Source organism: Bos javanicus, chromosome 24 (assembly GCF_032452875.1).
Source record: "Bos javanicus breed banteng chromosome 24, ARS-OSU_banteng_1.0, whole genome shotgun sequence".
In the NCBI taxonomy this organism is placed as follows: domain Eukaryota; kingdom Metazoa; phylum Chordata; class Mammalia; order Artiodactyla; family Bovidae; genus Bos; species Bos javanicus.
The window spans coordinates 40,006,437-40,019,647 of record NC_083891.1 but is presented as its reverse complement, the minus strand read 5'-3'; the positions used below and the strand labels follow the sequence as shown (position 1 = coordinate 40,019,647).

The 13,211-nt window shown below is 43.4% G+C and overlaps 1 protein-coding gene across 3 annotated transcripts in view; it reads left to right on the top strand.

Moving 5' to 3' along the window:
* The window catches only part of LAMA1 (laminin subunit alpha 1), a 125,481-nt gene that overhangs the window by 86,651 nt on the left and 25,619 nt on the right, over nt 1–13,211 (top strand). For all 3 annotated transcript variants that reach the window (XM_061399901.1, XM_061399900.1, XM_061399899.1), the window contains exons 35-42: nt 2,015–2,126; nt 3,244–3,406; nt 6,488–6,698; nt 6,882–6,998; nt 7,105–7,268; nt 9,161–9,296; nt 10,074–10,167; nt 11,340–11,456. In XM_061399901.1, the coding sequence (XP_061255885.1) occupies nt 2,015–2,126; nt 3,244–3,406; nt 6,488–6,698; nt 6,882–6,998; nt 7,105–7,268; nt 9,161–9,296; nt 10,074–10,167; nt 11,340–11,456 (1,114 nt within the window). The remainder of the gene's footprint in view (nt 1–2,014; nt 2,127–3,243; nt 3,407–6,487; nt 6,699–6,881; nt 6,999–7,104; nt 7,269–9,160; nt 9,297–10,073; nt 10,168–11,339; nt 11,457–13,211) is intronic.

The window sequence follows — 13,211 nt, the reverse complement described above, 5'->3', positions numbered from 1 at the left end:
TACTGTAAAGTCAGATTGAATAGGTTCTGATGCAGCCAGTCTCCATGCTTTGGTGGGAAGGGGCCCCTGACTTGATTTCTGCTGTCCCCTCTGCTGAAGGAGGAGTCGGGCTGTCAGTTCACATCACCGCTTACTTTCTCCTGTGAACTAAGGTTGGGCAGGATGAAAAGACGGGGGTCTCTTCCCCATCCTGTATTCACTGCACATGGTGAACACTGAGTTTCCACCCCCCCCCCGCCCCCGCCCCCGCCCCCCCACCGCCTGCCCCCAACGCCAGCACAGGCAGCTCCTCCTGGGTTGTCTGCAACACTCAGACTTCGCCCCTTATTTCTGATGGTCTCACTTTGAATGGCAGGAGAGTTCACTTTGATGCCAGCAGGAGGTCATTCATTCTGTTCAGCCCAGGCCAGAAGAATGGTTTTTAGTGACCAAAAAAAGAATCTGCTTATTTGCAGATGGCAAGGGAGGCCTATTGTCAGATTTATGATTTTCACTTTAAAATTGTGTGCCTATGTGTGTGTGAGCACATAGGTGTGTGCCTTTTGAAAGTGAAAGTGTTAGTCACTTTTGACCCCATGGATTATAGCCCTCTGGGATCCTCTGTCCATGGGATTCTCCAGGCAAGAATACTGGGGTGGGTTGCGATTCCCTTCTCCAGGGGATCTTCCCGCCCAGGGATCAAACTCAGGTCTCCCTCTTTGCAGGCAGATTCTTCACCTTCCGAGCCACCAGGAAAGCCCCATCTCTGTATGTGTACGTCTTGTCTCTGTCTCTCAACGTTCACACACGTACACAGTCATGCACCGTAAAATGCAGTAGCTTGGCTTCTGTTAATTTAGAATTAGTGACCATTTGGGAAGAGTTGAAGGGTTTCTGTGTGGGCTTTTAAAGTACCTGAGCAAGCAAATGTTTGGTAGGAAGTAATAAGCCAATTAAATTCTTTCTATCCATTAAAGAAGATTCTCTTTGGATTTTGACTAGAAAACACTTTTAGAACCATCTGAGTTACTTACTTTGGGCTTCCCTTGTGGATCAGCTGGTAAAGAATCCGTCTGAAGTGTGGGAGACCTAGATTCAATCACTGGGTTGGGAAGATCCCCTGGAGAAGTGAAAGGCTACCCACTCCAGTATTCTGGCTTAGAGAATTCCATGGACTGTATAGTCCATGGGGTCGCAAAGAGTCGGACACGACTGAGCGACTTTCAGTTCTGGGAGTTACTTTATATTCCTAGAAATTACAGACAACCTTCCTTCCCACAAATTGTTGTTTAGTCTCACTAAGTCATGTCCGACTCTTTTGCGATCCCATGAACTGTAAGCTCATCAGGCTCCTCTGTCCATGGGATTTCCCTGGCAAGAATACTGGAGTGGGTTGCCATTTCCTCCTCCAGGAGATCTTCCCGGATCAGGGAATGAACTTGGGTTTCCTGCATTGGCAGGTGGATTCTTTACTGCTGAACCACCAGGGAAGCCTTTCACAAATTAGAATACCCTTAATAAAAACAGCAGCTGAGAGTAACTAACAGGCATCATCACATATAATCCTCATGAAGTCCTGTGATTCAAGTGTTGTAATTACTCCAAGTTATGGATGAGGCTGCCCAGCCTGGCAAAAGCAGGTCTATTTGCCTAACTCTGTGTCTTAACTGCTTGACTAAGTTCTCATGGTCAATACAAATTAGTAAGATTTTACTGTCTAGATTCTGCAAATTTGGGTCCTAACATGAACATGAGGTCTCCACAGTGGCAACACCTGGGAGATTCTGTGGTTGGATAGCCAATTAGGCTGCTTTTTAAAATGTACCATCATTTTTCACCAAGAGTGAGCAGTCCATCATTTCATAAACCACCTAGTCCATTTCCAACCCTGCCCTGTTGACCTTGGCATCCATGACGGTGAACCTTTTCTGTGTTCTAGAAAACGTTTTATTGCTTAAAAGAGACAACATCTGGCATACTGAAGCTTGCATTTTATTCAGAGTGAAACTCACCCAAGGCCTTTATTTTCCATCAGCTTGATAGAGTGTTGACACGTAGTGAGCAGGTGACCAGGGCCACCGAAAGAATCCTGGACAAGAGTGTGGACCTCATTAAGTTGACCGAGAAGCTGCAGACAGACATCGAAGGTAGTGTCCTCAGAACTTTGCTTGATGAGTCTGGCTTATTTGGTAGGGAAAGCCTACTCTCTTCACTCAGCACTTGAATAGCCGTGACTTGCACTGGACTCTTGGGGCCTTCCACTGTCCACACACAATGTGCTAAGTCACTTCAGTCATGTCCAACTCTTTGAGACCCCGTGAACTGTAGCCCATCAGGCTCCTCTGTCCATGAGATTTCCCAGGCAAGAATACTGGAGTGGGTAGCCATTCCCTTCTCCAGCGGATCTTACCGACACAGGGGTTGAAACCCAGGTCTCCTGCCTTGGCAGGTGGATTCTTTACTGCTGAGCCAATACAAATCAGACTTTATAAGGCAGAAAGTAAAGACATTATTAGCGCGAAAGACATTTCTTAAAAAGGAGTAGTATCAAGTATTGGTGGGTGTTCAAAGAGTAAACGTTACTGAGAGCTTCTACATGCAGATGTTCCTGGCAGGGGCAGGGAATGCTGCAGTGATCATGGTGCCTCAGCCCTGCCTGGACAGGGTTCATGGGTACCAGGGAAGCAGACAGGAAATAAACCAGGATCCCAGGTTCCTGAGTGTTTTTTTAAAACACTTTAAAAAAATATTTATTTTTGGCTGTGCTGGGTCTTTACTGCTGTGTGGTTTTTTCTCTAGTTGTGGCGAGTGGGGGTTACTCTGCAGTTGTGGTGCGAGGGCTTCTCATTTCGGTGGCGTCTCTTATTGCGGAGCACAGGCTCTAGGGTTGCACGGGCTTCGGTAGTCACGATGTGGGCTCAGCAGTTGCAGCTCCGGGGCTCTAGAGCACAGGCTCGGTAGTTGTGCCACACAGGCTTAGTTGCTCCTTGGCTTGTGGGATCTTCCCAGACCAGGGATCGAACCCAAGTCTCCTGTATTGGCAGATAGGTTTTTTACCACTGAGCCACAAGGGTAGCCCCTCCCAAGTGTGTTGACAGGGCATGTCCAGAGCGCACTGGATACACGGCCTAACCTGGCCTGGTTAGAGGGTCAGCCCAGTGTAGGTGGGCAGAGCAGCCTCACTGGAGAAGGTTCTAAGTTCTCCCATCCTAGGACTGTCACTTTTGAGAGACTTATTCAGTGATTGATGAACTTTCTCCATAGAAATGATCAAAAAGGCTATGACTCTAAATCAGACGCTGGATGACGATGTCCAGCTGCCCAGCTCTACTCTTCAGGACATGCAGGAGAACATCACGGCTTTGTTGGAAGTCCTACGGAAAAGGCAGTTCCTGCCACTGCACCAAAATGCCACCCTGGAACTCAAGTAAGTTCCTGAACAGCGCTCATCACACAACCAGTTAGGGGGAAGAATGTGACAGTGGAGGGGGAGGGAGGCAGGTGGAAGGAGGGGAAGGGAAGTCAGTTCTCAGAGGGACAGAGTGCCACAGGAGAAGAGGGGTGCGACTCCCCCACCAACAGAGCACAGTGTGATCAGTGGCAGTGCTTCTGCCTGTGCTATTATGTCTAGGTTTGGTTTTTCTCCGTGACCCTGAAACACCTTTTCGACTTAGCATGAACAAACAAACCTCCTGATCCTGTCTTTATTGAAGATTAAGTATAATGCAGGAAACTCTCACGGGAAGCAAACACAGGCAGTGGCCACTGCCAAAGCTGTGAACTCTATGACAGACTGACATCATGCCAGAATAATTTTGCTCAGTTATGCAAACTGTCATCGAAACCTGGGCTTTGAAAAACAGGTCACAAAGAACTGTTAGACGTGGTCACGAGAAACTTTCAGTTTGCTTTCAGACTCTTTTTTTCTTAGTGTTTTCACACAAATTATTACTTGATGCAATAGCAAAGCTGTCTTTCTGCCAGGTTGTGATAAATACCTGATTAAGTACTGGCTTCAGTGGTCACACCACACTCCATCAAAACTCCAGTCTCTGTAATGAGATATTTAAGCTATTTTAATACATTATGCTGTTTTAAATAACATTTTATAGAATAACTTAGATCAAAATCTTTTTCTGAATTTCACATTATTAGCTTATCAGGGTGAATGTTAAGAAGTGAAGTCATTTAACCAGAGTTTGCATTTTGAGGATTCCCGACTTGCATTGCCACATTATTTTCTACATGGGTTTTAATTACTTTGAAAGTTATCTTTTATTCAGTGGGAATTTTTAGGACTTAAGCCTGGGAGGCAGTATCTCGAGTAACCACAAGAGAACTGCTCCAAGGAGGCGAGGGGCAAGCCTAGTTATATAGAAGTTTTGCAGCAATGGACAGCCAGCCTGAACATCAGAAGATTATTGTTAATTAAAACAGATAGCCCAAGTTTAGGAATTTAAAACAACATCCACTTCTACCAGCAGGATCCTGGAGAGCTGAGTTTATATGTATTTTCATCATTGAGTGGGATTTTTGACATTGTTGTTGATTTGGTAGGTGAAAAACAAAAGGTGGAACATACTGTCACATAGGCTTTGAAGAAAAGGACTAGTAATTTAATTATGGGATGTTTGTTAGGGCCCAAGAAGGGCCCTGAGAGGACTCTGGACTGGACAAGGGGAGCTCAGAGTTGGGCGAGGACTCAGGAGATGGGAAGGGGGCTGTTGTCTATGGAGCACTCCTCTGTGCTGGGTGATGGAGAGCTGTAGATTTCCCCCTCGCTTCTGCATGTGCTCATCCTCACCTCCTTGTGAGGTGGGAAGGATGCAGCTGAAGTAACTGAGGCCCAGAGAATATTTGCAACTCCATCAATGTTGAGCTGCCAGGACAATATGAAACCTGGTGTGTTCTGCATGCTAAGTCACTTCAGTTGTGTCCGACTCTTTGCAACGCTATGGACTGTCGCCCACCAGGCTCCTCTGTCCATGGGATTTTCCAGGCAGGAATACTGGTGGGGGTTGCCAGTTCCTTCTCCAGGTAATCTTCTCAACCCAGGGATCAAACCTGTGTCTCCTGTATCTCCTACGGTGGCAGGCGGGTTCTTTACTGCTGAGCCACCAGGGAAGCCCATCTTTCCCTTTACGGCGCCCTGCAAGTGATCCTTTGTAGCTGTGTTTCCTGACTGTTTTCCAGTTTCTTAAGGAGAGGCCGAGTCTTTACCACAAGTCTTTAGGCTGAGTACTTAATCTTGAATCTCCACAGTGAGCCTGGATAAGACAGCTGACTGCGTGGCACCACGCAACCCTTTCTCATGGAACTTGCTTACCTGCTCACGGCACTAGTATGGTGGAGAAATGCCACTCGAGAAACTGTGTTTTACCGTATTAACTGAATTTTACAGGAAGAAGCTGATAAGAAGTGCTGAGGGGTTTTGTGATTTTTCTTTGTAGTCTTTCAAGTCATTGTCAACTATGTCATTTCATTTGGTCGTGGTTTAGATGGTGAAGTCATTTTGTAGATGAAAATTTGATCTCTATTTTCAATTTCTTAGAGCAATACTTTCTTTAATGATATGAACTGAAGGATTAATGGCTAGATATTAGAAATATATTGGACTTTTTTGTATGTCTCCCATGTACTATTTTTAGTTCTCTTTGTAACTATCATAATACAGCATCTTACTATCTTTTTTATAATTCTTAAAATCACAAGAATGTTCAAATAATTCCTGATGATGTTCTCATGATGTCAGAGTTCAAATATATACCTTTGGAAAATTTTTTTGTGGTGTTTTAGCCCAGCAATCTGATAATCTGAAAATTAAAGGGGATTTACAAGGCATTTTCCACAAAAATATTCAAAGTTCTTCTGATAAATTGAAGGAAGAAGTTAATAGGATATATTCAACCACTGCAAAGTTCTGTAGTGTGAAAATTGTATTATTCTATATAGCTTTAAGTTCAAATTTGATAGCACATTTATAAAAGAATAGAGGGAAATGTCTTTTGATTTCTTGAAGCTTGCTTTTATCAAAGTGGTAGAAATTATATCTTTCTGGCAATTTGGATTTGCAAGTTTTTATAAAATTTGTTTCTTTACTAACTGCAGGAAAAATCTTTGTATTGTATGGATACATTGGTGACTTTGGAGCAAATCACTGAAGCGTCTCCTTTTTTCAATATCTGACCATATTATAATGAAGATTTCAGTTGCCATCATTCACAGGCTATGACCCCAGTTTCCTGAATCCAAATCCACTGAGATGGTTTCTTTAATTCCACTAAATATGTTAGGAAGTTTGTTAAATCAAGAAAGATTGTTAAGGATAAAGTGTAAACCTGCCATATATATAGCGGCCTTAGGAAAATTTTTTCCCTTTTTAAGGGATTGCGATGTACCACTTAGGACTTCAAGATGAGCTTGAGAAGGGATATGTAAAAGTTCCTTTCGCTATACATCAAAGCTGTGAGCTTTGTTGTTCACTTCTTACCATCTTTTATGTTCCCAGGGCTGCCGAAGATTTATTGTCACAAATTCAGGAAAATTACCAGAAGCCACAGGAAGAGTTGGCGGTGTTAAAAGAAGCAGTAAGCAGCCTCCTCTCAACACACAACAGGGATGTGCGGGCTGCAGAAGAGCTCCTGAGAGAAGCAGAGACGAAGACCCAGGAGAGCAGTCGCCTGCTGCTCCTCATTGGGGCCAACCTGCGAGAGTTCAACGTGAGTCCTGCCAGCCCTCGCCCCCTTAGAGCTGGTCCCAAATCCTCCCACGTAAATGACGTCATCCTTTGCTTCTTAAAAAAATGAGCCCCAGGGCTGACTCCAGCACACATTGTCAGGCACCTGAGGTTCAGAGGCCGACTTGCTTTTATGAAGCATCCTTAGAGGTGATATTTGCTGCAGGAGAAGAAGCTGCGTGTTCAAGAAGAACAGAACTTGACATCAGCGCTGATCGCTGAAGGAAGAGGACTGCTGGATGCGGCCGCTGCTCCTGCAAACGCGTCAGGGGAGGCTCTCGCGGTAAGTCCCAACTCAGCACAGCCCAGGGTTTTCAGGGAAGCCTCCCAGGCCCCAGACAGGCTGTTAAACAGACGGGCACGTGGTCACAGTGTTAATCTCTGTGTAGCAACTAGAGCAACACCAGGACGAGCTGCTACTGTGGACTGCCCAAATCAGGCGCCACGTGGATGACCTGGTCATGCAGATGTCCGAAAAGAGAGCGCTGGAGCTTGTGTACAGGGCGGAGGATCACGCCGCTGAGCTGCAGAGACTGGCAGGTGCTCTGGACAGGTGAGGCATATCTGGCAAGAACCCCACAAGTTGTGAGCCGCAGATCAGAGAGAATAATAAGCCTGCCTGTTTCATTCACAGTGTCGAGTCACATTGTTTTTTGTGTGTAAAAACAAAGACTTCTCTTTTATTTCCATGGCAAGGAGGGTTTCCTCCCAAGTCTGGTAGTGTATTTGACCATCAGCAGGAATGTACGATGGAAAAATGTGAACTGAAGCAGATAGGAATGAAAACAAATATTATGCTACGATATCAAGGCCTTCAGTATCTACCTGGTACTCAGGACTTTAAGAGGTTAACCATGGACAGAACCAGATACTGATTTCCTTATGCATCATCTTGCCTTCTTGGGACTTGTGATCCAGCCGGCTTTCTGCATGGCTGTAGGTTGTGGACTGTTAGAAGTGTTGAGGATCTATTTGTCGACTCCTGAAAGATACCATCTCCATTATTTTGTACTGCCTCAAAGGCTACCATTGTACTCATTACTTTAACATATATTTTTGGATATTTGTCAAGCATATCCTCAGTTTGTTAGATGTGCCTTTAAATGAGAAGCGAGACTCTAGGCCAGTGGTTCCTGAATTGTTGCAGGAGGAGCCTGGGGAACTTCTGAGTACTGATGGCTCTGTCCCCTGACCCCTCCCCTGTCCCCCAGACTGTGGGATATGGCCTGTACTTTAAATTTTTTGTTAAGTCCCCAGGTGATCTGATGGCAGCAAATGAGGGAATTGGGGTTTAAGGCCTTACACAATATTGTGAGTTAGTAAATTTATTTCTTTAGAATCTGCTATTAATTATGAGTGGAAAAAGTCTGGACCCACTAGGAATACATGTATTTCTGTGTGTTGGGTGTGTTTTATGGAAGGAGAAAAATGAGTATTTTTTTCTAATTTGAGGAGTGCTGCCATAAAAGACGAGCTCACACAACGAAAGCGATTAAAAGTGACTATTGTGTAATTCTGGTGCTTCAATGAGCTCTACTGCCTCCGTCTGCTGTCAGAACCAGTAACAGAAAATGGAGTTAGGTACCCAGTTAGTTTTTCTCCTTTCCTCATCTTTCCTCATTTTCCAAAAAGGAAAAGGATGTTCTGACTACATCTGTAGCTACAACAAAATCTTTATTACTTAGTATGAGTCTTAAAAACAGTTTGGTATGATGCATAAAATTAAATAACTTTATCTTTTATTTGTAAGTCACTGTATTTTGCCAATCAAGTAGTAGCAAGAAATAACTGCTGGTCTCTGCTTTGGAAAGCACCCAACTCAATAACCTTGGGGAGAAAATGAAGTGGCCTACTCAGCAGGCAAAGACGTGTTTATTGTCAGGTTTCATTTTGAAGCGAGAGTGAGGTGGATGAAACCGCACCATTACCAGCTGGCAAGTTCCTGAGTGATCAGTCCCCTTACAAGAGTGAAGTTCAGACGACTGAAGTATTATCTCATCCTCCTCCCAAACCTCTGGTGAACTTCATCAAATTGGTGTGTACTGTCAAATTGGTGTATACTGTTTGAGGAATAAGCTTCAGCATCCTCACATATGCTTAGCTAAGAAAGCCTTTTGAAAATGAACACATGTGTAGCAGGAGAGATTACAACCAGCGCAAATAGGCAGGGGATTTGAACAGAGATGAAAGCCTGGATGGTCTAAAAGGTGAGACACAGTGATCACCTCTTCTTTGGGTGTTAATTAAGCAGCAGTTCTTAGTGTTACCGAGACAAGATGACCACAGCTTCTTAAGACAGCATTTGGAATTAGAGGGGAATCCACATGTTGATACAGACTCCTGTCTTCCTCGTTGATGATGTTTCTCTAAGTGGGAGGCTTTTAGGAACAGTGGGCAGATTCAGTTCCGTTGATCATAACATCTCTAAATATGCCGATTGCACAGTGGCCTTGGGAATGTCAGACATGTGTCCCTGAATGCCACCAGCGCAGCCCACGTCCACTCCAACATCCGGAGCCTGATTGAGGAATCAGAGAGGTTGGCGACAGACGCACTCGGAACTGTGAAAGAGGCGAGCGCGGTAAGAAAGGCCCTCGGGTTTCCCTGTGTGCCTGCTTTGTCTCTGCGCTGTGGTCAGGTGAGCCTTTCGTGCGATGCTCAAGCAGAGAGGCAGTGGCTTAAGTTTACATTTGTCAAGGTTCTTTTCTGGTGGGATTCTGTCATCAGCTGCATTTTCTTTTCCTGCATGCTTAGTCACTCAGTCGTATCCGACTCTGCGACCTTGTGGGCTGTAGCCCACCAGGATCCTCAGCCCATGAGATTTCTTAGTCAAGAATACTGGAGTGGGTTGCCATTTCTTTCTCCGTAATATATTCTAATGCATTAAAAATATTGTGTTTTCCTATGGGAGTAAATAGTGGGCCTTAAACAAGCTCATATACCCCTTAGACTACTTCCGTGTCCAGTCCTGGATTCAGGGATTGAACCCACGTCTCTTGCGTTGGCGGGCAGATTCTTTACCTGCTGAGCCATCTAAGTCATAAATAATTCTTAGAACAAAAATGATAATGTTAATTGATATCTACCTTGGACATCTCTTCTTACCCGTGGTGAACATCTTCATTTAAGGGCTGGTTTTTGTGTTTATAGATTTAAAAATGACTGTGTTCCTTCTCTTCAGCTACAAATTAGCACATGTTAATAGGCCTACTTCAGTTGTCCCTGCCTGTTGTCTGCTTGACTTCCTTGTTCGGAAGGACCCTGGGGGATATTCTGACAAGACAGAGTTGTTCTCTCCACCTTCAGAAAGAGCCCACCCCGCCCTGCAGGTCCACATTTAAACTGTTCCATTTTACAGGCTTCCGAATCTCTTGTTTCTAATGGGAGAGCGGCCCTCCAGCGCAGTTCTGAGTTTCTCAAAGAAGGCAACCGCCTGAGCAGAAAGCATCGAGGTCAGTTCCCAGCTGGGGCTGTGTTGATGCCAGAATGATTGTGGACACACCTCTGAACATACTTTCAGAACATTCTTCTTTCCTGGAGCAAGTCGAATCTTAACATTTCTTTGTCACAATAATATTCTAATTTCCTATCCTAGACACATCATGTAATTTTTATTGCGCAGTCCCCTCCAATCTTCCATAGACTCAACAAGCCTCCCCTGAGAACGAAACCCTCTGCTCACTGCTCTAGCTCCTGAGCTCAGGCTGGTCCTTACGGCGTTTGTCAGGATACCTGTGATGTCACTTCTCTGTCCATCTCAGGGTTTCACCATTTCTTGAAGAGTCGTATTATGTTTGACTCTTGTCTTCTGCACAGGGCTAATGCAATGTTAGAACCATGGTAGGTTCTCATAAAGTTACTGAATTAAATCAATATTGATTTGTCTATTAAAAATACCTATGCAAAAAAAAATACCAATGTGGTTTCATTTTTCCTAAGACTTTCAGTAAGCAATTTTTGGCACATGTAAGAATCAGTAAGGATAATGCAGAATGGCAGCCGACTCTGTTGTGTAAGAGAAACAAACAAGTTTTATAACGTATAAATATATATATAGATCTATATATAGTTATATAGATATATCGTTATTATATATATAGAGAGAGATATCTATCACCTTAATATACTCTGCCGCTGTTTAGTTACTCAGTTGTGTCCAACTCTTTGCAACCCTATGGACTGCAGCCTGCCAGGCTCCTTTGTCCCTGGGATTCTCCAGGAGAGAATACTGGAGTGGGTTGCCATGCCCTCCTCCAGGGGATCTTTCTGACCAGGGATTGAAGCCGTATCTTTTATGTCCTCCGCACTGGCAGGTGGATTCTTTAACACTAGCACCACTTGGGAAGCCCTTTTCGCCCTAGAGCTCTAATTGAATCAAACACGAATTTAAGAAGTATTAGTGAGAAGGAAAACAAAGTAAAAAAAAAAAATTATCAAGTAAGCCCCCAGGCATACAATTTGAGTGTGGGTTGAGTGATGCTAAGTCTTGTTAGACAAACTTTCAATATTTGGGCTCTCTGTAGAAAGCTGCTGATTTTATAGATGGGTCAGGAATGATAAAACTGTCATCCAGGCAACTTTTCAGGGTCAGCTTAAAAGGAAACACTTTTTCCCCTTTGACTAGGTACCACATTGGAACTGAGTAGATTGAAAGATACTGCAAAGAGATTTCAAGAGGATGCTGATAAAATTACCAGGCAGACCAACGAATCACTCTTGATACTTAGAGCAATTCCCGAAGGTAAGTGGAAAGGGGGGTTCTTGATTTAAATTAATATCGTCTCATTGCAAAACACTTGCACACGAGCAGAAGACCTGCCGCAAGTCCGATGGAGACCCCTCACCCGAAACCAAACCAAGATTGACAGAATTTTCACTTGCAGAGGGATATGGTTTGGAAGGAAGAGCACTGTGTTTTTTATAGCTTCAGAACACCTGAATTGAAGTAGTAGAATTATACTCTGAAAAAACAAAGCTTTAAATTCTTTGTGCTTTCATATTAATTGCTATTAAAATAGGCCTGAGATGAAAGAAGCTAGCAAGTGAAGAAGCTGAAATATTCCTGCTTTAAGGCAAAATGCTAAATTCATTATAAATGTGATAATTTAGAGAATTCTTGTTTGGAAATTAAGGAAATCTTCTTTTGTGAGACAATAAGCATTCTAAAATAGATCACTTTAATATTGATGGTTTGAAAATGCACTGTTCCTTAAAATTTTAAGTAGGGTAGCTTTTTAACACAGACAAGTTGCACTGTGGTGCATTATTTATCTTACATTCCTTCAGCCTTTTCTTTTTCCTTAAGTCTTGCAAGATACTGAAAACATCTCCCAAGTTCTTGTGTCTGCTGGTTCACCTTATTGTTGTTGTTCTGTCGCCCAGTCATGTCCGACTCTTTTCGGCCCCATGGACTGCAGCACACCAGACCTCCCTGTCCCTCAACATCACCCAGAGTTTGCCCAAGTTTCACATTCACTGTATTGGTCACTTTATAAGCATGAAAAGTACCCTGGGAAGCTGGACTTTAGAAGAGTGGAGCATTTTCTGATCTGAAATTTTCTTTTTCTTTTATTTATCTGTTTTTAAGGATACATGATGTATGTTGATCAAACATTCAAAAATAATTTTTTATTTGGAACCAATTTCACATTTGCATAAAAGTTACAGAAGATTGAAAAGAATACCTGTATACCCTGCATCCACCTTCTTCTAGTGTTAATCTTTGTCCCTTTTGTGTTAAACCCTTTAAAAATGAATAAAAGTGCCTTAAAAAAAAACTGTCACCCAGATTTTCTAGAATAATTGAACTGTAGTTTATCTTTAGTGACCATTTAGTTTTTACTGTGCTATTATTTCCAGCAGCCACTTGTGGGCAAATACACTTCCTCTGGCCTAGGATACTTCTGTGGCACCTTCAGGTTTAAATTCCTAAACCTTCTTATCCAGACATGGAATGATTTGGAGAAGCTGTTAGTGACTGTAAGAAAGGAATGATTGGAAAGGGAACAAATGAGTTTAGATTGTTAACATATAAGATGCTGAGCAAATGGCGACTAGCAGTTGCTTTTGTAATCTCATTGTGTATTGAAATCATACTTCAGTAGAGAGTATTGTCATCAAAAACATTTCAGTTCAGTTCAGTTCAGTCACTCAGTCATGTCTGACTCTGCAACCCCATGGACTGCAACACACCAGGCTTCCCTGTCCATCGCCTGGAGCTTGCTCAAATTCATGTCCATTGAGTTGATGATGCCATCCAACCATCTCATCCTTGTTCATCCCCTTCTCCTCCTGCCTTCAATCTTTCCCAGCATCAGAGTCTTTTCTAATGAGTCAGTCCTTCACATCAGGTGGCCAAAGTATTGGAGCTTCAGCTTCAACATCAGTTCTTCCAATGAATATTCAGGATTGATTTCCTTTAGAATTGACTGGTTTGCTCTCCTTGGAGTCCAAGGGACTCTCAAGAGCCTTCTCCACCGCAGTTCTAAAGCATCAA